The sequence below is a fragment of the Planococcus citri genome, chromosome 2 (genome assembly GCF_950023065.1).
Source record: "Planococcus citri chromosome 2, ihPlaCitr1.1, whole genome shotgun sequence".
NCBI classification, from domain to species: domain Eukaryota; kingdom Metazoa; phylum Arthropoda; class Insecta; order Hemiptera; family Pseudococcidae; genus Planococcus; species Planococcus citri.
The window spans coordinates 60,253,941-60,276,881 of record NC_088678.1 but is presented as its reverse complement, the minus strand read 5'-3'; the positions used below and the strand labels follow the sequence as shown (position 1 = coordinate 60,276,881).

Here is a 22,941-nt window from a genome sequence, read left to right as displayed (position 1 = left end):
TGTAAATGAAATTCAAGATAATAATTGAAATCTCATTGAGGCTGTAGGTGGCCTAAAGTGGCCTTGGGGAAGGGATTTTACAATGTATCCTGATGAAAAAAATTCAAAAATGATTCAAATCGAGCAGACGATCTTGAAAAGGACTTTCTCGCGATTAAATCCGGCAATAATTTCCTTTCAGCGGTTCTTCCATAATTTGTGAATTTTCCATCCAATTTCGAACGAAAAAAAAAAACTCCAACGAAACCATTTCCTGTCTATTTATACCCAAGTTATTATATCTCACCTTTCCCCTGTTTGGACTGGGCTTGCCGTATGAAATACTCGTAGGTACCCCTCTGCATTCTGTACGATCTCCATTGCCATCTCGTATAAGGTCCTTTAGTCGAAATATTATACGTGTACACGAGGCTCATACGAGAAATACAGATAACCATTTCCATATAAAATCCATTCGGCTATAATATCTTTAGCTCGGCCATTAAATCGAAAGTATAGTACGACTACGGAGCGAACATATTAAAAAATAGGCGAAGGGGGAAACCGTGCAAGATATAATGAAACTTGCTGGAAAAATATTGACGATGGTGACGATGATGATGATGAAGAAGACGAAGAAGGAAAAAACCTAGATGGAGAGAAAATGACGAAGTTTTCTTAGATATATATTTTTTAAAAAAATATATATGTGAGGAAAAAAAAGGGTGACTTGGACGTCGTCGTCGTCATGCTGCTGCTGTGGCTTATAAGGTTGGTGGTGGACATGGTTCTGTAGTATATACGATACGCAGAGGGAGAAAGAGAAATAAAATAAAACCGGACCCATGTGTCTCGTACACGGTTATAATGTTTTTTTGCGAGGGAATTTAAAAAAAAAAAGAAAAAGAAAAGCACAAGAAAATATATCTATGGGTATGGGCAATGTACCGAGATGAGGGAGAAGTTTTCTATATAAATTAGAGCTATGGGTTTTTTTCTTCTCGCATCTATTTCGATCGAGGGTGTTAAAATTGGAATTTCTAATCTGCCATACGAAGACTTTAGGTATACTACGATGGTCGTGTGTATGTGAGATGATATCGGTCATCGTGTAGTCTGTGTGTGGTATACGCCATATTTGATAGGGGTAAGAGGTTTTTTACGCCCTTGGGAAGGGTGGCATTGGCATGGCCTGGGCAAGGCCGCAAACACAGCGCGGGGATAAAAGAGTAATTAAACTTTGAAACGAAATGACTCATTGCTGCGATGCTGACGACCACCATTAAATCATCGTACAGGGTTCTCTTTTTTTATTTTTAATGATTTGTAACGAATGGCTGAACGGGATGAGATGAGGGAATGAGATGAAGCAAGGGTGGTGCAAGATTTTCATTTACATATTTGTATATGTGGTGGTTACGTTGCACTATGTACAAAGGGGTCGAATTAGAATCCTCGACTCGACTTGAGCTGAGCTGAGCTATGTATAGTATAGTCAAGGTGCAGGCAGATTTGTACTCGTACGATATTTTTTGCATGATTATTTTTTATGCTAATATTGCATCGAGGAACGTCATCAGGGGAACGAGTGTGCCAACCCACGCGACCAAAAAAAATGGGGTACGAGAACGGGTACTGTAATATATTAGGTATGCAAATACGCACGCATTTGGAACGGGGTAGTGTAATTCGAGAGGTACCAAGATCCTATACCGCGGAGGTATGCAAATTTCTATTAGAAATGATAATCGTGGCGGTGGAGATGGAAATGAACGGATTTTAACCGGAACTCGGGGACAGGAGGACACGTTCCTGTGCAATTAAGATGCCAAGATTTACATAAGCGATGCCTCCGATCATCCTTACCTGGACTTGAGGTCGGAAAAGCTCGCGTGCTGGACGGGTTTTTTGGGCGATGAGGGCGACCTAGGGGACGAATACGCGATTTTGTATAGGGAGACATGGAAATGAGAGCTTGTGAGGTGATAAATGCGTAGTTGATGGGTCTAGAGTGGTCTTATTCGTGTCTTATGAAAGAAAGGTTGAGTATTTGCATGAAAATTGTCCACGCGTCCATATTTTTTTTTTGGAGAATGTAAACACACGAGCGTGGTTTTTTTATGATTTAATTTAAAGTAAGGGTTCAAAGGGGTTAGAGATGATTGAAGAAGAAAAATGGAGATTGGAAGGTGTTTTTTTTGTGGCACGAGACAAGATTGTCGCGAGTTTTATGATTCTTATTATTATTAGCTAGCTTTTGAGATTTTTGATTTTATTTTTGAAATTTTTTCAATTTCTAGAGGAGTTTGGTTTTTTGGAAGGATATGAGGGGGGGGATTTTGAATCAGAAGAAAAAACTCATCAAGTGTCATTTTTGTGAATTTTTTATTTTTGGAGGGGAAGAGGGGGTTGAATTAAAAGACAAAAATCGAATAATTTTTTTCTCGTCAAGTACCTATCATTTTTATTGGGAATTTTAAGAGGGATGAAAAAGGAACAGAAAGCCTATTAAAAAAAGGAAGAAAATATGTGCTTTGAAAATGTGATCGATTAAAGAAGACCTTGCTGATGACGATGGTCCAACTTCATTTAGAAAGAATTAAGATCGAAGACCTCGACCAGAAGACCAAAGGCTTATACAGAATTGTCTATTACAAAATACCATAAATTACTCCAATTTAATCGCCTTTTTCTAATAAGTGTCGTCGTCTTTTTCCCTCCGTCTTCCAGTGTTGCTCTTGCCATAGAGATCCAGTCTCCGCAATAATTCGAGGTTTCCATCAGAGAAAAACGATAGTATCTAATTACGCGCGAAAAGACGAAGCTTGCCGAGAATTAAGCTGCTAGGTCGGCGTGTTTCTCGTTAATTTATTATAGAACGGTGTAACTTGGTAGGCTGTTGTGGCGCTGTAGGATGCTGCGAGTATGAGATTTCAAATTAAACCATATTTAAGGTGACAAAGAGACGATGAATCACTTGGTCAAAGCTTGGTGAGACGGGTGCAGTGGTGGGTGAGCTTTTGCCAGGGTTGTTCGTCCTGTTTCCTTGTTCGTTTTGTGGTTTCGCGAGGTGAGAAAGTTTAATGAATTTTTTTTTGGAATGGGAGAAGTTTGGAGGGTACGAGTGAATTGTTGCCTTTTTAGAAAAAATTCTGAAGTAAAAAGTTATTGAAGAAGGACGACTGATCCATGTGCTCTTAATTGTGCAAATTATTAATTTTAGAAAAATTTGACGAAATTCAGCAAACATTTTATAAAACATTAAAACATGTTTAAAGTGACGAAAGCATTTTTGTAGGCTTTAAAATCATCTAAAACTGGGTAAATACTAAAAACCTGAGTTTCAACAAAATTTTGCATTTTTTTAGGGTGTCTAACGGTCATGAAAGTCATGAAAAAATCATGAATTTTACTCGAAACACACTTAAAACTTTTTTTAAGCCCATAAAATGAAAAAAAATCGAAAAAGGAAAAATTTATTCAAAAAATTAGAAAAATGAACTTCAAATTCAATTTTTTTTGGTTAAAAATGAGGGAGTACTGAGAAAAAAGTCGCGAAAAAAAGATCGCGAAAAGTCGCGATTTTTGAATATCAGATTTTGGTAAACATTCTGTTTGCCAAAAAATCTAAAAACTTGTGTCAAAATTTGATTCCTGAAATGGCTCGTTCTGCTATTTTTCAATTAGAATTGATCTACCATCAGAGACCATCAGAAATGTAGGCCAAGCCTTACTTTTTTTTGACATTCTGACGTAACACGCTGGCCAGATAATTATCGCCTATAATTAGAGTTTTGATTTTTTTTTATTACCGAGAGGAAAAGATGCAATCTACTGTTACAAATTAGTCGTAAGAGAAGACTCGATTATGTATCGTACGTCATAATGTTGGTCGTGGACTCGGTTTTAATCGATTATTACGAGGTATATATATCTATGTGTCCGAGAATGCGATGCTGTAATATCGAAAGTAGCCAAACGTTGGGAATCTTGGACATTATGTCTAATTACAGCTTAATTAGTTCGATTAGATACGCGGCGTTGTGTTGTTGTTTCCTCGATTATAAGGTGTAGGTACTTTGGTATCCAAGGTGGATAAATTTACGAGGGGACCCGAACCCTACCTCTTCTGACTTCCTATATCGATCATTAGGTTTCCTTGGGCGATTATTGTTAATTATTCATCGAGCCATTAGTCTTTGACAGAGCCGAGCCATAATTCGTGAAAAAAATAATATAGTCTTTTCTCCCCCTAGAGAATCGAACGACTGACTGTATGCTCAGCAGCTTATAGTACAGAAAGAGGAAATCTCGCGATATGCGCGATAATTACATAGGCAGTGAGCAGAATGACAAGAAAACGATTGAGAGAGAGAGAGAGAGAGAAAAGGGTGGTAAAGGACGACGACCATTTTCAAAGACGTAAAAAAAAGTTAGAATATTGAATCACCCCCTTCGAAATGCGAGGAAGAAGGCGGTAAGGGTGGTATCAGTTGGAAGACATGGCGACCGAGTGTGTATGTGCAATGCTGCTAACCCTTAGCTTACGTTTTAGTAGATCTAATTATAATTTAGCCGCTACATAACGGACCCTTTGCTGCTCGCGATGGTTTCCAATATTTAAACAGTAGTATGGATGGAAAATGTTGGTTTTTTTAGTTCAGTTTGTGGAAAGAGTTGTCGAGTAAAGCGTACGCCATGCCATGTACATTTAGAATAGAGAACCTATGTTACCGACTACCTAGTACTGTATACCGTGTAATTAGCGTTCTAAGGTAATAGTAGACTTGTTCGAAGCAGTATATGGGGACGAGAGGAGAGAGACGCGGTTTGGATCGGACGTATGTGTGTATGCGTGTATTTTTTTTGTCTGCTCTTTTTTTTTTACCTTAAATAAAGAAGAAACTATTATCACGCTGCGAGACGATGACGACGACTTGTTCTTTAATAAACTATTTACGAAATTAATTGAAAAAATGATAGGTACCTGTACATGAGAAGTGGATATATTGGACATGTCATCAGTGTCTAAACCATACACGTACACTTTTTAGGTATTAACTGCTGTGTTATGTTAGTGATATTAATCCGTTAATAAATTTTTACGTGTGCTAAACAATTGATATGAAATGAAATGGAATCGGAGATACAAGTACGAGTATAATGAGGATGAGGAAACTAGGTATATGTACAATTTAATGATGTGTGGAGAATGGTGAATATAAAAAGTGACCAATGTGATGGGTGGGTGGCGGTGTGGGGGGATTTTATCGCGTAATCGCCTAAAGCAGCCTGGGTTTAGAGATGGTTTTCTATTTCTTTTCAGATCTGTGTGTTTTCACGCTTGTTTGATGTGATGGTGAGAGATGGTATTGTGCTGTAAGGTGAGGTTTTATATTGATTTATAAAAAAAAAAAAAAAAAAAATGAAATGAAACTATGGGGAGATTTACTTAGAGGAAATTGACCAAATTGGACTTGGAAAATTGGTAAGGAAGTCATTTTTAATTTATCTGAAAAAATTTCGTAGCATTACAAAAAAATGAAAGACGAAAATCTACGGTACGTTATAATTAAGAAATATCACAATCATTGTATGTATTTTGAAATTTCTGCGGTGTAATTACTAAATAATATACAAACGGTGAAGGAATTAAATACTCGTATGAGTCATGATGAGGTTTGGCGATAAATTGAAAACTATGTAGCCGTAATAATAATTATGGTTATGTAGGATATACCTAAGTCGTAGGTACTCGATGACGATACCTCGATCGTAAAGTTGATTCAACGTCTCTTCGTTGAAATAATCTGCAAACTTTGGTCGTATTTTCCCCTCTTCTCTTCTCCTACCCTTTTTGTGGATTGCTCATCATCTTATTATTATTTGTTTTTTTTTTTTTTCGTATTCAACTTGGAATTCTACTATTTATAATACGTTCGTTAGTGGTCTGTGAATATTGTAATTGAGATGTAATTGGTAATTAGTCGTCGAGGATTTAGAAAATGGTGTCTGTTCGTGTGATTGAGAAGTTGAAGTTATAGAGATATTGGTAGATTTAATTGGCTCGTCCAAGGTATACGTACATATCGATTACGTTGTTGATAGGATTTTTTCTTGTGGTTTTCATAATACGTATGTATAGGGATCTTCTAAGGTATTTCTTTGCCCTTCTCCCGTCTTCCTTGGGTGTAGTTTACAGTTGTTGTGAAAGAGTAATATGGTATGTGAGAGATCATCGGCTGAGGAATGAGAATGTATCCAAGCAACGTGACGATGGTTGATAGAAAATTGAAAGAAAATTTTACTATATTGGTGATAAGTGTTGAGCGATTGTGTTTTTTAATTAGAGTTTGGAGGAGGGGAGAGGGGGATTGGATGGATGAGGTATTTTATTAGGTATCTATGAAATTTTCGTACAAGTCTTTCTCATCAGGTACCTAGTTGGTTTGATGGTACCAAGTCTTGTGTAGAACAATTCGAAAGTCTTATTTATTTGGTTGTTGAAAATTATGATTTCAAGCTTTATCAGCTCAAATGCTCTGAAAAGTCACAAAATTTTTTTAAAAAAATACCCAAAGATTTCAAAAATCTGAAAAAAATAGGCTAATAACCGTGTTTTAATAAAACTAAAATTTTTTGGACAACATTTCTTTAATCCTATTGAAGAAAAAAATAAAGTTCTTGTCACCCCCTCCCTTGGGATCCTTTTAAAATTTCTAAAGTTCAATTTAAGTCAATCTTTGGTGACTTTCATTTTTTTTTAAATCGATTTTAAGAAAAATTGAAGGTCATAAATAGAAAAATGAAAAAGAACAAAATTGCAGAGCATACCTAAATTGAGTGAAAATGGTTTATTTTTTAGAAGGCTTTGTTTTTGAGATATTTTGAGTGAATTAAAAAAGTGCAACTTGAAACATTTTTTATAATTTTTCAAATCAAATCACAAAATTGATTTTTGAAAAAAAAAACTCAATCTACAAATGAAAAAAATTGAGAGGATCAAAATTATAGAGCACGAAGTTTCTCACGAATTGAGTTCAATCAGATTTTTGTTAAAGAAGCTTAGCTTTTAAGGTACATTTTGAAAAGCTCAACTTGAATAATTTTTTGTGATTTTTTTCGAAAGGAAAATCGATTTTTTGAGAAAAGTTAGGGATCTTACGAAAAAAAATGAAGAGAATTCGAATTGTAGAGCGTGAAATTCTTCGTGATAAGTTGCATCAACTTTTTTTCTCAGTCTTCCTCTGCTCCACCTGCCAGTTGGAGTGTATTCTTTGACTTTTCAAGGGGACCATTTGTCAGGCATTCTATCAACGTGTCTTCGCAATTTCTTTCTGTAATCTTTCACCCGTGCAATGATTGGCTCTGCTCCTAGCTCCTTCAGGATGTCTTCATTCCTTTTCCTATCATGTCTTGTACATATATCCTGCTGTGGCTCGCATGAATCTCATTGAGTGAAAGTTGAGAAATTCATATTAAATGTTTTTTTTGTGATTTTTTTTACTCTTCAAAAAAAATGGAGGGAAACGAAATTGTGGAGCACAAAATTTCCTAGGAGTTGAGTTTTCATCGATGTTTTCTCCAAGAGGTCTTGCTTTTGAGATATTTTGGGTAAAAATTGAAAAATTCAGCTTGAATTGAACTTTTTGCGATTTTTGATAAAATTAAAAGACCCTTCCAAAAAAATGGAGGGGAACGAAATTGCAGGGCACAAAATTTTTCAAGAGTTGAATTTCAATAAGTTTTTCCTCTAAAAACGCTTTGATTTTGAGTTGTTTCAATTCAAAGTTCAAAAGTTTCATTTTTGAGATGAGTATAATTAATATTCTGAGTGAAATTTAAAAAATTCAACTTGAATGAATTTTTTGTGATTTTTGAAAAAAAAATCAAAGGTATGAATTTTTGTGAATATTTATCTCCTGAATCGATTTTATTTTTTGAGATTCCCCATAAGTGTAATTTTTTCTAAAAGGATGTATTTTTTTTAGATGTTTGATTGTTTCTCATTGAAAATTTTAAACAGCTTTTTTCGAAATTCTGTGTTGACTTGTAAAAAATTTGATTTTTTATTATATGATTTAATAGACAGTTGAGCATCCAAATCGTTGATGGGAGGGGACGAGGGGGGAGTCTAAAACCGAAAATAAACAATGATCCAATCCAGTGCTTTTTGATGAATCTCGATTTTGTTACCTTTCTCATTAGAAATTATATTCTCAGATTATTCAACGATAACGAAACTACTTACATTGTATTTACTCGTATTTCCACATACGAATCCAAAGACACCTAAAAAAAAAAGGTAAAAATCGCCTCTTTTCACTGGCAACGGTTGATTTACCACATTATCGTATATATGTATCCCTGCATATTTCAAAATGAGACCGGTGTTTCTATATTCGATGTATTACATTTTACTCTATATGCATTAAAAACACCCATAATAAAAACAACAATGGAAACTCACACGAGAGAGATAATTTGCTATATACTTTGACGCGTTCGTTTGGTAAAAATTTTAGTCACGATGAGGGGAGAGCGAGCAAGATGCATATAGGTAAGCAATAAAAGACTCGATCGGTACCGAAAACAACTCGGCTATTTTACAATATTGCTCGTTTATACTACACTTACACACAAATAATAAGGCATATTTGGTGCGTTAATTCGATCGATTGATGCTGATTTTCCCATAGAAAATTGTACATAAAGATGGATACTCTCGTCTTCGCCCTGGTGTACTGGTTTTTCTCGAATATGGCAAAGAGAGGAGTAATACGTATTACATTATTATGATTATCATCGCGACGACGATGTATAGGAATAGGAAAAATACTCTTATAAGGTGTAAAAAAATATATATTATAAGAAAAGATAAAAGAATATAAGAGAACCGAAGGAGCAATGTACAGAGACAAAAGATGACTGGTGGACGTATTACCTATACTCGCTCGCGTTTATAAAATATAAATTGCTATGAGATTTCGAAAGAAAATAATGGCTTCTCTGATAGTACATAGGTACATAAGTTAACAATGTTTGGAAACGCAAAATATGTACTATGCTTCTGATGCTTGGCTAATAGGACGTATCGAGATTAAATTGTAAGTGTGTGTGTTGTTGTAGAGGTACTTAAAAATGCCATGGTATCGTCAGCTAGCAGGTTCTGGTAATTTTTTTTTTTTTATAACTGTGTAATACTAAATCTTCATTATATGGATTAATAAAGCATAAACTATATCGATATGGATGATACGTACTACGTATTAGTGTGAGAGACGATCAATATGCCAGAGAGAGAGAAAGAGTGAGACAGCTAGATGAAGTCAATTGGTGTGTATGTGTTTTTTTCTTCACTCGCGTATCCGCATCTCTGTCTCTCTTTTTACTCGTATTATTCTTATCCACACTCTCTCGGTATTTTTCATTATTCTATATACGAACGAGGAGAAGAAAATTACGCTCGAGGTGTACCTACAGATATCTACAGACAGAGGCACAAGAGGCAATGGCAATAAGCTAGAGTGTGTAAGGAGCGGAGGGGGGAGGGGGAAAAATATGCGGTAAATCGAGCATATACACTGTGTGCTCGTACGTAGAATAAGAGTCGACTCTGGGAACGAAGATATTTTCCAATTATAAAATGGATTATTATTACGACGATGATTATTATTAACAATGGAGGAGCTGAGAGAGGAGACTCTGGCGATAGCTGCAGAACTGCAGCAGCAGCCACGACGACAGAAAAAGAAAAACGGGAAAATATATCCGCGTGTCTAATGGGTTGTGGATTAGATACTCTTGTTGTGTAGCTTTACTAGCTGCGCTGTTCTGTTGTGGCATAAACTTATGGATGTTAAAATAGAGAGACGTTGAAGGAAGAAGAAAAAAAAATGTGAAAAAGACAAATGGCGGTATCGATGTCCCCCTAGCCCGTGACCATTTAATCACGACGAGTTGCTCGAACAATGATACGAAGGTTTTTTTAATTCTTGTCACTTTACGAATTGGTGATTGGTGGAATCGAATATTGACCAAGCTGGAAAATGGCAACGAACTCTGCCATCATGGTGAAGATGCTTTTTATCGTATTGTCGATGAGACAAATCTGCACTGTGATCGATTGGGGTTTGATTGGGAGTTGTGTAATCGATTCGATTCGTCGAAAGATGAGAAAAAAAAACAATACTTTGGCCTGATTGGTGCATGTCTTCGAAATCCGTAGAATTTTCCAACCTCGAGGAAGAAATAAAAAAACTGACGAAATGAAGAGAGCTATGGAATATAAGAAAGTCGACTGGAGAAAAATGAAGGTGTGTTTTTTACCACGTGCAGAGAGAGAGAGAGGTATCCCCAAAGGAGGGGAGTCGACGAGAATTAATTTTTTTTTACCCCGATGATGGTTCTGGCGAGCCTTTGCTGTTGGCATTTTTGAATAATGACCCGAAATAGTAGGTAATGGAAAGAACAGGGGTATGTGTGTTGTGTGCGGATAGCGAAATGAGAAAGTAAGAGACAGACTGGTACGAGCAGCGTGAGATTGGCCATGGCCCGCAGAAGGGAGGCATAAAAATAGGAAATTGGATTAGATTAAAAATGTGGATCACGTTTCCAGTCAATTTTTTACCTTAAGTTATTTCAACGATAGGTTTTTTTTCTCCTCCTGTATGTATTTTTTTCCCTTACGCCTTCATTTTTGCGTTCGATTGGGCCTCTGTTTTTTTTTTCTTTTTTTTTTTCGTTCGAAAAGTTAGTCTTTTTTTTTCTTTGGTCAAGTGAGTACTAAAATGGAGCGATTTTTAACGTGTAAGATAATATTGACGGTATGCTCGTAGTTAATGGTAATGCATTTTTTTTTGTCTTGTAAATAATTTTTAATTTTTTTTAACTCGAATTTTTAATTTTGCATCAGTTTATTAACATTATAACTTAATAATAACAAGGAAGATGGTACTTTATTTATTATTTTTTTTATTAAGTTTTTTTTTATTTATTATTTTTTTCATAACGAATTTTTTTTCACCTTGGCCAATTTCAGGAACTAAAGAGGCGTAATATTTTGCTGTAGTACACACGTAAATCTCCTCCGATTTACCAGTATATAAAAAAAAAGAGGAAAAGGGAAATGACTACAACAATCGATTTACTCGTATATTTTCATGTGTGCGGACTCAATAATGGGCAATGATGAGATATGGTATGATGGACACAGCGCTGTTTTTTTAATTTATTTTAATAATCTCTCTGTTGCAATCTACTCTTTTTTTTTCTCGAATTATTTATTCATTTAACTTATTATCGACAGATTTCTTTCTGTTTTTTTGAATTTCTCTCTTTTTTTTTTTATTATGATTTGTGTATATTTTACACGATTTTTATTTGCTTTTTATTTTTTTCTTTCTTTTGTATTTTACCTTCGATGTAATGTATAAGTATGTACATTTTGTCTATTTGCGTTTTTTTTTATTATTTTTTTTTGTTTTCGAATTTTTTTTTATTATGATTTTGCTATTGTACAGTTTCTCTTTGTTCGTCGATCGATTATTTTTTTTTCTATTTCTTATAAATATCATGTTTCTTACGATTTTTTTTTCATTTTGTACGATTTTTTTTTATTTTTGTCTTTCTTTTATTATTTTTTTTGTCTATTTTTATTTTCCTTCCTTTTTTTTCGTCATTTTTAAGTATTTTTATTTTGTTAAAATGTTTTTGTGTTCCTTATGCTGGTACCGAAAGGTGCATATGACGGCTAATAAAGTGATAATTAAGTTGTTTAGATGCGCTTTTGCTTTGATTTTTTATTTTCGTTTTTTTTGTTTTGGTTTTTCACGCTTTTTTATGATTTTTTTTTGGAGGGGGTTTTTAGGGTGGGGAAGGGGGTGTCCGGTGAGAGGAGCGAGTGTGATGTGATGGAAAGATACGGGCTGGGTGGAAAATTCTACGGATTTTGTTGGTGAAGTGGAGATTTATGGGGTTTGAAAATTAGTGAAAATGGATTCCAATGAACCGTTTTGGGGAGATATGGATTCATGGAGGTTTCATTTAGTAGACAATTTGATGAAAAAAAATTGAAAAAATTGAATAATGCTAAGAATACGGATTGATTTTAATCAAAAGTAAGTACTATGTATTATTGATTGGAAAGAAGCAATGTTCGATTCCTCATCGTTCCCAAATCTATAAAGTGGAATATAGGTTGAACAAATAGGTAAGTAATAATGAAGAAAAAGGTAAGAATCCTCTCGTTTCTCGCTAAAAATCTGGTGTGTATTTTGTGAAAAATGGAGAACTTTATAAAAATATATAGAGATCGAATCGTTTTTGAAAGAATTGACATTTCTCTTGCTGTGGAGTGATTTCTGTGTTTGTTGCTGATTGATAGGTTCGAGAAAATCTGAAAGGTCAATGAACTGATTAAAAGTGATTTAAGAATTTCAAATTTGATTTTTTAATAAATTTAAAAAAGAGATCTTATGAAAATTAAAAATAAGCTGTGGGTATTTCTTGAAAATTTTGGTTCAATTTTTCAAAATTAAAAAAAATTGTTTGGTTTTAACTCAGTTTTTCAACATTTTTTCAAACAGAGCTCAGATTTAACTTGTGTTTTCTTACCACTTTTGAGTCAACTTTTGCAAAATTTTATTTTATTGATTTATTTTTTTTGAAAGTATTGCAATTGAGTTTTATAAAGTTTTATAGAATTTTTGTGACATTTCCTACGATTTTCTACGATTTTCATTGAATTTTGATCTCAAGTTTAGTACTACATGATTCTACAAAAAGTCTTTTTTTTCTTTTTTTTTAATATTTTGAGTAATTTTTTTGGTAAATTTTACCAATTTTTGTGAAATTTTCACCTCGTTTCAAAATTTTTTCGTAATAATTTAGTGGGTCTCAAACTTCTTATCTTAAAGACATTTTATCTGATTTTTATTGCATTTTTTTTTTTTGGCTTCTTCTAATTTTGTTTTATGATGTTTCAAAATTATTTTTGTTAAATTTTAACAGCTTTTGCGATGTTGAAAAAAGTTTAAGTTCCCATCTAAAAAAATTTTCCATGTTCTCGATGATTTTTAATTAAATTTGTCGATCAAAAAATAGATCACGTTTTATGAGGAGAAAAAATTTGGTGTAAAATGTTTTGATTTGTTCCAACTTTGGATTCAAATAATTGCCATCTCCTTTTGAGAATCATCGCGTCTCATCTCATTTTTTAAATTTTTCGTACTTTTTTTCAAAATTTTGTGAGCTTTGAGGGCGCTAGGGGGTCTTAAAAAAATAAATAAGTGTAAGAAAAAAAATCAGTAGGAATCTAAATGTCACACTAATTTTGTCAATTTTATTTCATTTTATGTATTATTATTTTTTATTTATTTATTTATTTTTTGAATCCAAAAATGAGCTAATATTGAAGCTCAGAACCTTCTAAAACCTAATAAGTTATGCATCAAGAGACATTTTGAATTTTTTTTTCGAACTTTGGCCGTATTTGAAACATTGTTGGTAGGGGAGGGGGGTGGTCTCGTTGGTTTGGAAAATAAATGAATATTTGGACTCATCACATTTGAATCAGTAACAATCAATATTATGCAACTTCATTATTTTACGAAGTTTTTTAAAAATGAATTTCTATAAAAATTATCAGCCTTTGTACCCCCTTCCCTCCCCTCCTCACCCCTCTGGGTATTGAGATCCCACTTTGAAAATTGATAACCAAATTTATACCTATTTTTTTTTCAAATTTTGAAAATGGCTGCTTTAGACTTTTTTATTCATGAAGAAAAATTGAGTGTTCTAAGTGAAAGCCCTGTTATGAGATTTTTTGATTTGATTATTGATTCTGAATCTTCGATCTATTCTCTTTCAAGCCTCGCAAACAAATTTACTCCAAGTTTAATCTATTTCGTGATACGAGTCCTCAAAAATTGTCAATTTAGTGAAAAGTTCATCAAAACGTAAAAATTGCGAGCACCTCCCTTTATCTGTCCACCCAATGGGTGAATGGAAGGTGGTAGGACAGAAATTTTGGTAGTTATTTCACCTCGAAATGTATAAAAAATGAATAAATAGTGAGCTTTGTGGTAATTTTCATGTTTTTTTAATTCACTGAGCTCGTTTCTTTTTTTTTAGGTACCTTTTAATTTTCTTCGTTTTTCATTTTTGTATTTTTCTGCATGTGACAAAATGTGACCAAAAGTGTAAAAAATTTGGTATTACAAAAAGTGTCGCATTTCTCTTTGAAAATTCGTATTTTTTTCAGTTTATCGGAAAGGTTTTTTTTTCGTTTATTTATTTTTTTTCATTTTGAGCATGTTTGTAAAATATTCAGGTTATGTCCATGTTTCGTTGAATGGTATTTTTCTAGGGGAGAGGGAGGTGAAAACTGAGAGAAAAATTTGAAAAAATCTTGGACTTTTTGTTGAAACTCCAAACATTTATTGTGCTGCCCCCCCCCCATAATTTCAAAAATCAGGATTACCAAGCTAATGACTGAAAATTTTCATTTTTTAAAATATTTAAAATATTGGTTCATCTGCAGGTCTGGTGAATTATTATTCCATAAATGAGGGAATTCTCAGTTCTATTGTTTTTCCACCCACTGAACAATCCTCCGGCGATTTGTCGAGGAAAAAAAATCATAATTAAATTATTTCAACGATCGTTTTTCGCTACGATATGCTCGCGAAGTAAGAAATTAACCATAAAAATCGTATTATTAAGTATCTCGTAGCGACGTGCTTGTAATTAACGATAATTTCTGACGTTTAAATAAGTAAAATCTTGCTCTCTAAGCGGGTAAGGGGGGTCAGGAAGGGAAAAAAGAGAGTTCCAATGTATAATATCTATATAAAACGATTTCGTATAACCCAATTATCTATGTCTTATTATGAAGCAGTTACCAGTATGGATACTACAGATAGGCACTTAGAACAGAACTGTACATGGAAGCCAAAAAAAGAGAGAAAAAAAATGAAAATATACCTAGGCAGTATCTATTACGAAATCTAGCACAAGCACACCTCACACCTTCCGAATCCGTCTTACGTAACAGAGATAAATAACGCGTCGGCAATTACCGCGGTGTCGCTGAAGATGGGGGTCGGGGGAGAGGCGATTTATCGATCGAATTAATTATCACCGGGCAGCGTGTGATTTGTACTCGTACAGCGACGCAATATTAGGTATTAATTTTCGCATTCGTACCGCCATCGTCGTCGTCATGTCGTAGTGCAATAAAATATACGTAGCTGTGGCGGCGTTAATTATGCGCGCAAACGATGCGATGTTGCGTTCGGTTCGAAACAGATGAGGATATTTTTTAGAGCGTGTAAAATACCCATATACTTAATACTCGGCTATTATGTATGTATACAGTCGATTAGAATAAATGGTGAATAGGATGGACGTGGGGTGAGGTAAGAAGAGACACCTTTTGGAAACGAATTAGCGGAAAATTATCGTCACTCGGGTAATTTTTTTCTGCCAGTTAAGTCGCGCGTGTGCCTGAGAGATGAGATGGTGGAATACGTCTCACAAAGTGACTCTTCTCTGTGTGTGGTGCGAAAAGTAGAAACGCTACGGGTGGGATTTACTCTTCGATGATGGTAAATAAGCCGACGAATAAGAACGCCATTAAGATAGGTAATTAACGCTCGACGTAACACCTTTTTTAAAGACGCCCAGAACTGGCTATATAAGATGTACGAGTATATCTTTACGACGTCGTCGTTTTTCCACCATCTGCTCGCAAATTCGACGCCATTCTCGAGGAGGTTTTCCCTACGTTCATTTAAATTCCACCGCGTTATGTTGTAGGCGCACTCGCGGTATACAAATTGGCGACATTTGAAGGAGGTAGAGAAGTCGAAGTCGAAGCCGAAGGATAAAAATGCATAGGGGGATCGCGTAGATAATTCTTATCAGCATCGAACCCTATCCCGAGCACTAAAAAAGCTGCTTTCCTTTCGTTGGGCTGGCAACCCTTATATGTATGGTATATTTGTACCTTGTGGGATGAAAAGGGATGAGGGGGAAGAAAAAAAGGACAGGACTAATGTGCGAGTGTACGAGTACGAAGCCTCGTATCTACGAAATGTATCTTTTCCCCTATCTCAACGTCTCCTTTCCTCTTTGCCACGAGTTGACGTACCCGCAGAATAAATTTCCTCGAGACTCTCGCTTTCCTCGTGTTCCGGAAGAAATGTGTTATGTTGCGGGTTGCGTATCCTGGAATAGTATAAGGCATTGCCGGAGCTTAATCTGTTCTCTTGAAGAGCGACCCGGAGTATAAGGAAATGTTCGCAATGAGTTTGCATCTACGTGAATATTTTTTTTTCTAGAGGTGGTTTTTTTTCTTGGTCGGTGTTTGGCTCGTTTATCACGAAATGTCTTTTCTTCTCTTTTTTTTTGGCGAGGGTTTTCAATTAGTTTGCGGAGGTAACTGGTATTCGGAAAAATGGTTTAAACTTAGGGTTCTTGAAATGAACGATTTCGTCCATCTTTTCGGTTGATTCAAGAGAAGCAGATTGCGAGTTTTGCTGAAGAGTGATTTGTTGAATGAGTCGTATTAATTGATTCAAAACTCGTCAGAAGTTTTAGTTCTGTCGATTTCGAACGAATAATGCGCAGAATGAATCATTAGTTCGCGAACGATTTGCAAAATTGAAATCAATAGTTCTTTTTTAAAGGGAAAAATAATTACTTTCAAGTTGAACGAAAAAATTCCAAGTGCGGCCTTAAATGAAGATGAATTCGTTCGCGAACGATTTTTTAAATTCCGAACGAATCATTCACGAACGACAGAAGCATCGCTCTGTTTCCTAATTCCTAAATTAAGAATTTTTATTACTGTCAGATCAAGTTTTCTGTTTTCCTGGATTTCTTTGAATAAATGGGTACTTAATGCACAGATTGAGTCATTCGTTCGCGAACGATTCACTGAATTTCAATCGATATTTTTCACAAATGAGGAAAAATTATTGATTTCCTACCTCATATAAAAAATTTCTTTGTATAAATTTCGGTCAAAACTCAAAGATGAAGTCGTTCGCGAACGATTTCATTAATTCTGAACGAATCATTCACGAACGACAGAATCACACTTTGTTACCAAAATTATGAATTTTCATTACTTTCAAATCAAGTTTTCGTGGATATTTTTGAACAAATAGGTACCTAATGCACAGATTGAGTCATTCGTTCGCGAACGATTCACTGAATTTTAATCGATATTTTTCACAATGAGGAAAAATTATTGATTTCCTACCTCATATAAAAAATTTCTTTGTGTAAATTCCGATCAAAATTCAGAGATGAAGTCGTTCGCGAACGATTTCATCAATTCCGAACAAATCATTCACGAACGATAGAAGCATGGTTTTGTTTTGTTACCAAATTATGAATTTTTTGTTTTTTCCTTGATTTTTTTGAACTATAGTGCGCAGGCATGATGAGTCCTTCGTTCACGAACGATTTGACTGATTCCGAACAAATCGTTCGCGAACGACAGAAATGTAATTCTGTGACTTGGACTTGAATTTTCGCCCCTGTCAGATCAATTCAATTTTTCAAACATGTTTTTGAATCATCAGTGCGCATAAAGAATCATTCGTTCGCGAAGAAAAAAAAATTCGAACGTAAATTTTGAACGAGGATGAATTCGTTCGCGAATGATTCACTGAACTGTGATCAATGTTTTTCTCTTTGAGGAAAAATGATCTACTACCTTCAAGGCTTCAATTTAAGCGAGAAAGTCCTGAGGGTGAACTTTGAATAGAGATGAATTCGTTCGTGAACGATTTTATAACTTCTGAACAATTCGTTCTCGAACAATCGAATCATTACTCTGTGACTGAATTATGAACTTTAGCGGCTGTTTGATCAATTTTTCCAAAAAATTTTTGAACGATAATGCGCAGAATGAGTCAATTGTATCGTGAACGATTCGCTGAATTGCGATTGTCAGTTTTCATAACGTGTGAATCTGCTTACTTTCAAATTTCAAGAACAAAATTTCAAGCGTTATTTCAAAAAAGTTATATTCGTTCGCGAACGATTCTATCAATTCCGAACAAATCGTTCGCGAACGACAGAGTCGTCTTTTTGTGACTTGATTATGAATTTTTTCCGTTGTCAGATCTTTTTTCCGTAGATTTTTAAATGAATAAAACGCAGAGTGAATCATTCGTTCGCGAACGATTTACTGAATTGAATTCAGTATTTTTTTGTGATAGGAATACTTTTAAAGGGTTGCTTTCATCTCAAAGAAAAACCGTCCAGTTTTAAACAATAATGAAGTCGTTCACGAACGATTTCATAAATTTTGAACGAATTGCTCGCGAACGACAGAATCATTACTCTGTGGTCAAATTTATGAATTTTTATGGCTGTCTGAATAGATTTTGAATGACATTTTGGAATTGGATTCATATTTCACCGATTTGTTGAAAGCAAATTTGTTGAATCATTTTCTGAATCAATCATTCGTGACCGAACTCGAATCATTAAAAGAATCGACTCTTCCTGGGGAGGTGATTTATGTATTTAGGACATAAATGTTTCGTGGGGATCCTCGATCACCTTCGATCATTCAAGAACGACTGAATCGAATTTCTCAAATGAACCGTATTAATGATTTTTCGAATCATTAGCAAAGTATTCTGTTTGAAAGCACTTTTTTTGTGGCTAGAATGTTTCGTTGAAATCTGAAGTGAGGAAAGAATCGCCAGAAACGCATCAAGTGATTCATTCGTTCACTAAGATTCTTTTGAAAGCTGACTTTTCCCTAAATTTGTAATTTGTTTTGGAAAACATACCGTTTGAAAAAAAAAAAACCAGAAGCTTTCTATTCGATCCATCAATAGAAAGGTAGCACTAGCCCATCTCAAGTGATCCGCAAAGAAGTATAAGAATCGAATTAAGCGAACGACCGAGATAATTAAAAGTATACGCGCGGTTACAGTGGCAGCGATAGAAGGAATTCGGTAAATACACTTTTTTTTATACCTTTCGATAGGTTTTTACGTGCTTATCCGACCTAGTACACAGGTACATGTTTGATTACGACGTCGGATACATCTTAATTACGAACGAGCGTTGGTCTTTCGGTACATAAAGGGTTAATTCTTTCGGTTGCTGGATTTTTACAGGCCATAAGAGTATGAGTATCTGTCTTTGTCTTTTCCACTCGCGCTCGTATCTCACGGTCGATGGTTATGGAAAATTAAAAATGTGTTGCGAGAAGGTTGCTCGGTTAGTTAACTCGATTACACGATAGAGCAGAGAGTCGAGAGATGCGAAGACGGCCACAGTGCGAAGAGGGTGGTGGTCGTCGGTGTCAATGAAGCATGGTGTTAGCACGTCCCTTTGGTTTAACGCGCTCCATCAGACATCGCCTCTGCTATGTAATGTAATTATCACCGAACCTACTACTACTACTCGGTACTTGCTTCTTCGGGGTTTCCTCTTGTATGAGTACCATCGCGAGAAGAGCAAACAGCAGCTTTATACTCGTACTTATGGTTGTGATGTATTTGAGTGTGTTATGTACATATGTATATACAATGTAACTAGCTGCACAAGAAGTTGGTAGGTAGTCTTAACTGCAAACTAAGGCTATATTCAATTCACTTCATCAAGTACCTACAGCATATGCTGCACTGACCAAGGTGCCCTCTCGAATACATTGTCTAGACGGTCTCGCGCACGTAAGACCCACAAAAAAAGTATTAATTGGAAATTTACAATGTCGTAAATATCCCGAAGACTGAACGAAAACGGAATGGCAAACCTGGTAGACTGGTCAGATCGTAAAATGCGTAATAACTCTGTACAACTAATTCCTTATTTCCAAAAGGTAGTTGTTTTTACACATTGTATGCGATGAAATGGTCCAGGCATTCGCACCTTTAGTGTTATAAGAACATCATCTTCCGAAAACAGTTTTTCTTGGAAAGGTGGTGCCCAAAGTGTTTGCAAAAGAAATGAAGATTAAGATTGCTACATCAATAAAATTTGTAATGGTTATGAAATTTAAAATGGATCTAATAATGGTAGACTCTGTGATGTAATTGGTGAAATTTTATGAATTTTTCGAAGTCTGATGAAGTTATGATAGCATGATTCTAAATTGATAATAATATTGGTATCAATGATCTAGGTATTGATATTCAGGGGCTGAATAAATTGGATAAAATTGTGAAAAAATTGATGAAAATCAATATGTAAATCAGTTAAAGTGAATGGTAGGTAGTGATGAATTCTTAGCCCTGCTTATGATGAAAATAATCATAAGGTTGATATTTGATGAATTTCTGCAAATTTGATGAAATGTCGACAGAGAATCCTAAATTGTTGTGGAAGTGATCATTATTTTTAATAGGTACCTAATACATACCTATGTATCTGTAAAATCAAACCAAGGTAGGTAATTTGATGAAATTTGAAAAAAATGATGAAATGTATTATATGATGATGACATTTGGTGATTTTCATTAGAAGAACTGAGGAATTACTGTGACAAAGAATTCCAAATTGTAATGGAAATGATCAAAAATACCTATACTTGTAAAATCGAACCAATTTAATGATATTTTAATATTTGATGTAAAGATTGATGTGATTCTGATTATGATGAAATTTTGATCAAATTTGATGAATCTTTGTAAAAGTGATGAAATTATGGTAACTGTGAATTTTGAATATTGTCGCAGAAACTATCACTGATATAGGTATTTGTACGCATAATTGAACTAATTTAATCAGACATTGCAAATTGATTAGACATGTGATGATGATGATGATGATGATGATGATGATGATGCTGATGATGACGAAATTGATAAAATTTGACAAATCTTAGTAAAAGTGATGAAATTATGGCTACTGTGAATTTTGAATTGTCGTAGAAATTATCACTACCTAATATTTGTGTGTAAAATTGAACTAATTTAATTAGACATTGAAAATTGATGAAACATGTGATCATGATGATGATGTTGATGATGATGAAATTGATGAAATTTGACAAATCGTTGTAAAAGTTATGAAATTACAGTAACTGTGAATTTTGAATTGTCGTAGAAATTATTACTAATATTTGTACGTATAATTGAACTACTTTAGTCAGACATTGAAAATTGATGAAACTTGTGATGTGATGATGATAATAATGATGATGATGATGATGATTATGATGTTGTTGATGATAATGATGAAAATACTTACATTGCCAGTGAATCTTGAATTGTCATTTTGTCATGGAAATTATCACTATATGAACTAATTTGATCAGACTTTCAAAATTGATGGAATTTGTGACTTTGATGATGATGAAATTGATGATGATGACAAAAAAATCCTAAAATCAAGGTAATTTGATGAAATTTTGAAAAAATTATGAATTCCATAAAACTTGATGAATTCCTCAAAAACTGATGAAACACGTGATGAGATCAAAGTTATTTGAAGTACCTGGCGAAGCAATGTACAATTTGATGTGATTTTACTCAAATAAAATGGAATCACCTGTTGAAAAATTGGAGAAATTTGATGATTTGATATCACACTGGATAAAGTATAGGTACATAATTAATGGAAGTGATAATTGTGAAAGTATAATAAATTTTGATTATTAAAACTCGAGTTTTGGAATATCACGTGAAAAATTCATCAAAAATGAACTTTTATAGCCTTTTAAAATAAGATTCAACATTTTGATTAAAGTGTCATTCATTTTTGATGAATTGATCAATGCAGGACAGTGGCGTAGCCAGGATTTTCTCAAGGAGGGGGCAAAACCAGATTTTTAGGCATGAAAAATTGAAATGAGGGGTAATTTTCTGGAAATCTATTGTAATGTGTGGTGATTTCAGGAAAATGAAGGCAAAACTACTGCTCGAGTGAAGCGAGAGCGAAAATTTTTGGAAAAATGGGTCCAAACAACGAAAAAACGTCCATTTTTGCATGTTTTCTTTCAAATTTTCGCTCTCAAGGGGGGGGCATGGCCCCCTTCGCCCCCCCTGGCTACGCCACTGATGCAGGATGACTCCAGACTTTTATGAAGGTTCTCCTAATGCTGTAAAAATAGCTGAAATTCATATTCTACTTTGATAAAATCTACCTACTTTGAAATTAAACAAATTTATTATGAATTTATGAATGATGAATTTGACAAGCAAATTATGAAACATGAAAAAATATTCATGATGAATTATTTCAAGGATCATTGAAGAAGAAATTATTCAATTTCTGTGCAACTGGTGAAATTTGATGATGTTTCACATCTGATGAAAATTGTCATAAAAATGAAAAAATTGACAGAATGTTGTAAAATTGATTGTGAATGAATGTTGAATTTTTATGTTATTGATGAAATGTGGTGAAATGTTAATGTTGATGTAAAAACTAAATGGTCATAAAAACAAAAAAATCATAAAATATTTCAAAATGGATCAAAAACGATCAATGATTTTTGCATTTTTGTGTGTAGGTATCTAAGTAATAAAATTGATAAAAAGTTATCAGATTGAAAAAATAATTGCGATATGAAGGTGATAACTCTTCAGAAAATGAGCTGATGTTTGTGGAACTGACAAAAATTGATGAATTCCTGTAAATATGATGAAATGTTGAGCAAGTCGGTGGGTTTTCTTCATCTTGATGATCATACAATTCGATCACATACCTATGATGAATTTATCTGATTAGCTTGAAAAATTGATAATATTGATTGATGATTAAGTATGTGAAATTAAGTACCTATGTGAAATTTATAGGTACAATAAAAGTTTGATGGATTTTTGTAGAAATGATGAAATCGTTTAAAACTGATGAAAATTCCTACTCCTTTGTTGAACTTTTTTGATTTCATATTCTTTTTTTGCTCAAATTTGATGAATTTACTGATCTTTGACATTGCATTTGAAATATCATTTTAAAAAGTTTGATGAAAGTTTATCA

The 22,941-nt window shown here is 34.2% G+C and overlaps 1 protein-coding gene across 5 annotated transcripts in view; it reads left to right on the top strand.

The window, feature by feature from the left end:
* Positions 1 to 22,941, top strand: part of zfh2 (Zn finger homeodomain 2) — a 247,387-nt gene that overhangs the window by 162,010 nt on the left and 62,436 nt on the right. The window contains exon 6 of one of the 5 annotated variants that reach the window (XM_065351954.1): positions 11,021 to 11,342. The exons of the other annotated variants lie outside the window; for them this stretch is intronic. Within the exon in view, the coding sequence (XP_065208026.1) occupies positions 11,021 to 11,050 (30 nt within the window). The 3' untranslated portion in view covers positions 11,051 to 11,342. Of the gene's footprint in view, positions 1 to 11,020; positions 11,343 to 22,941 lie in introns of those variants that run through there. 5 annotated transcript variants of the gene reach the window in all.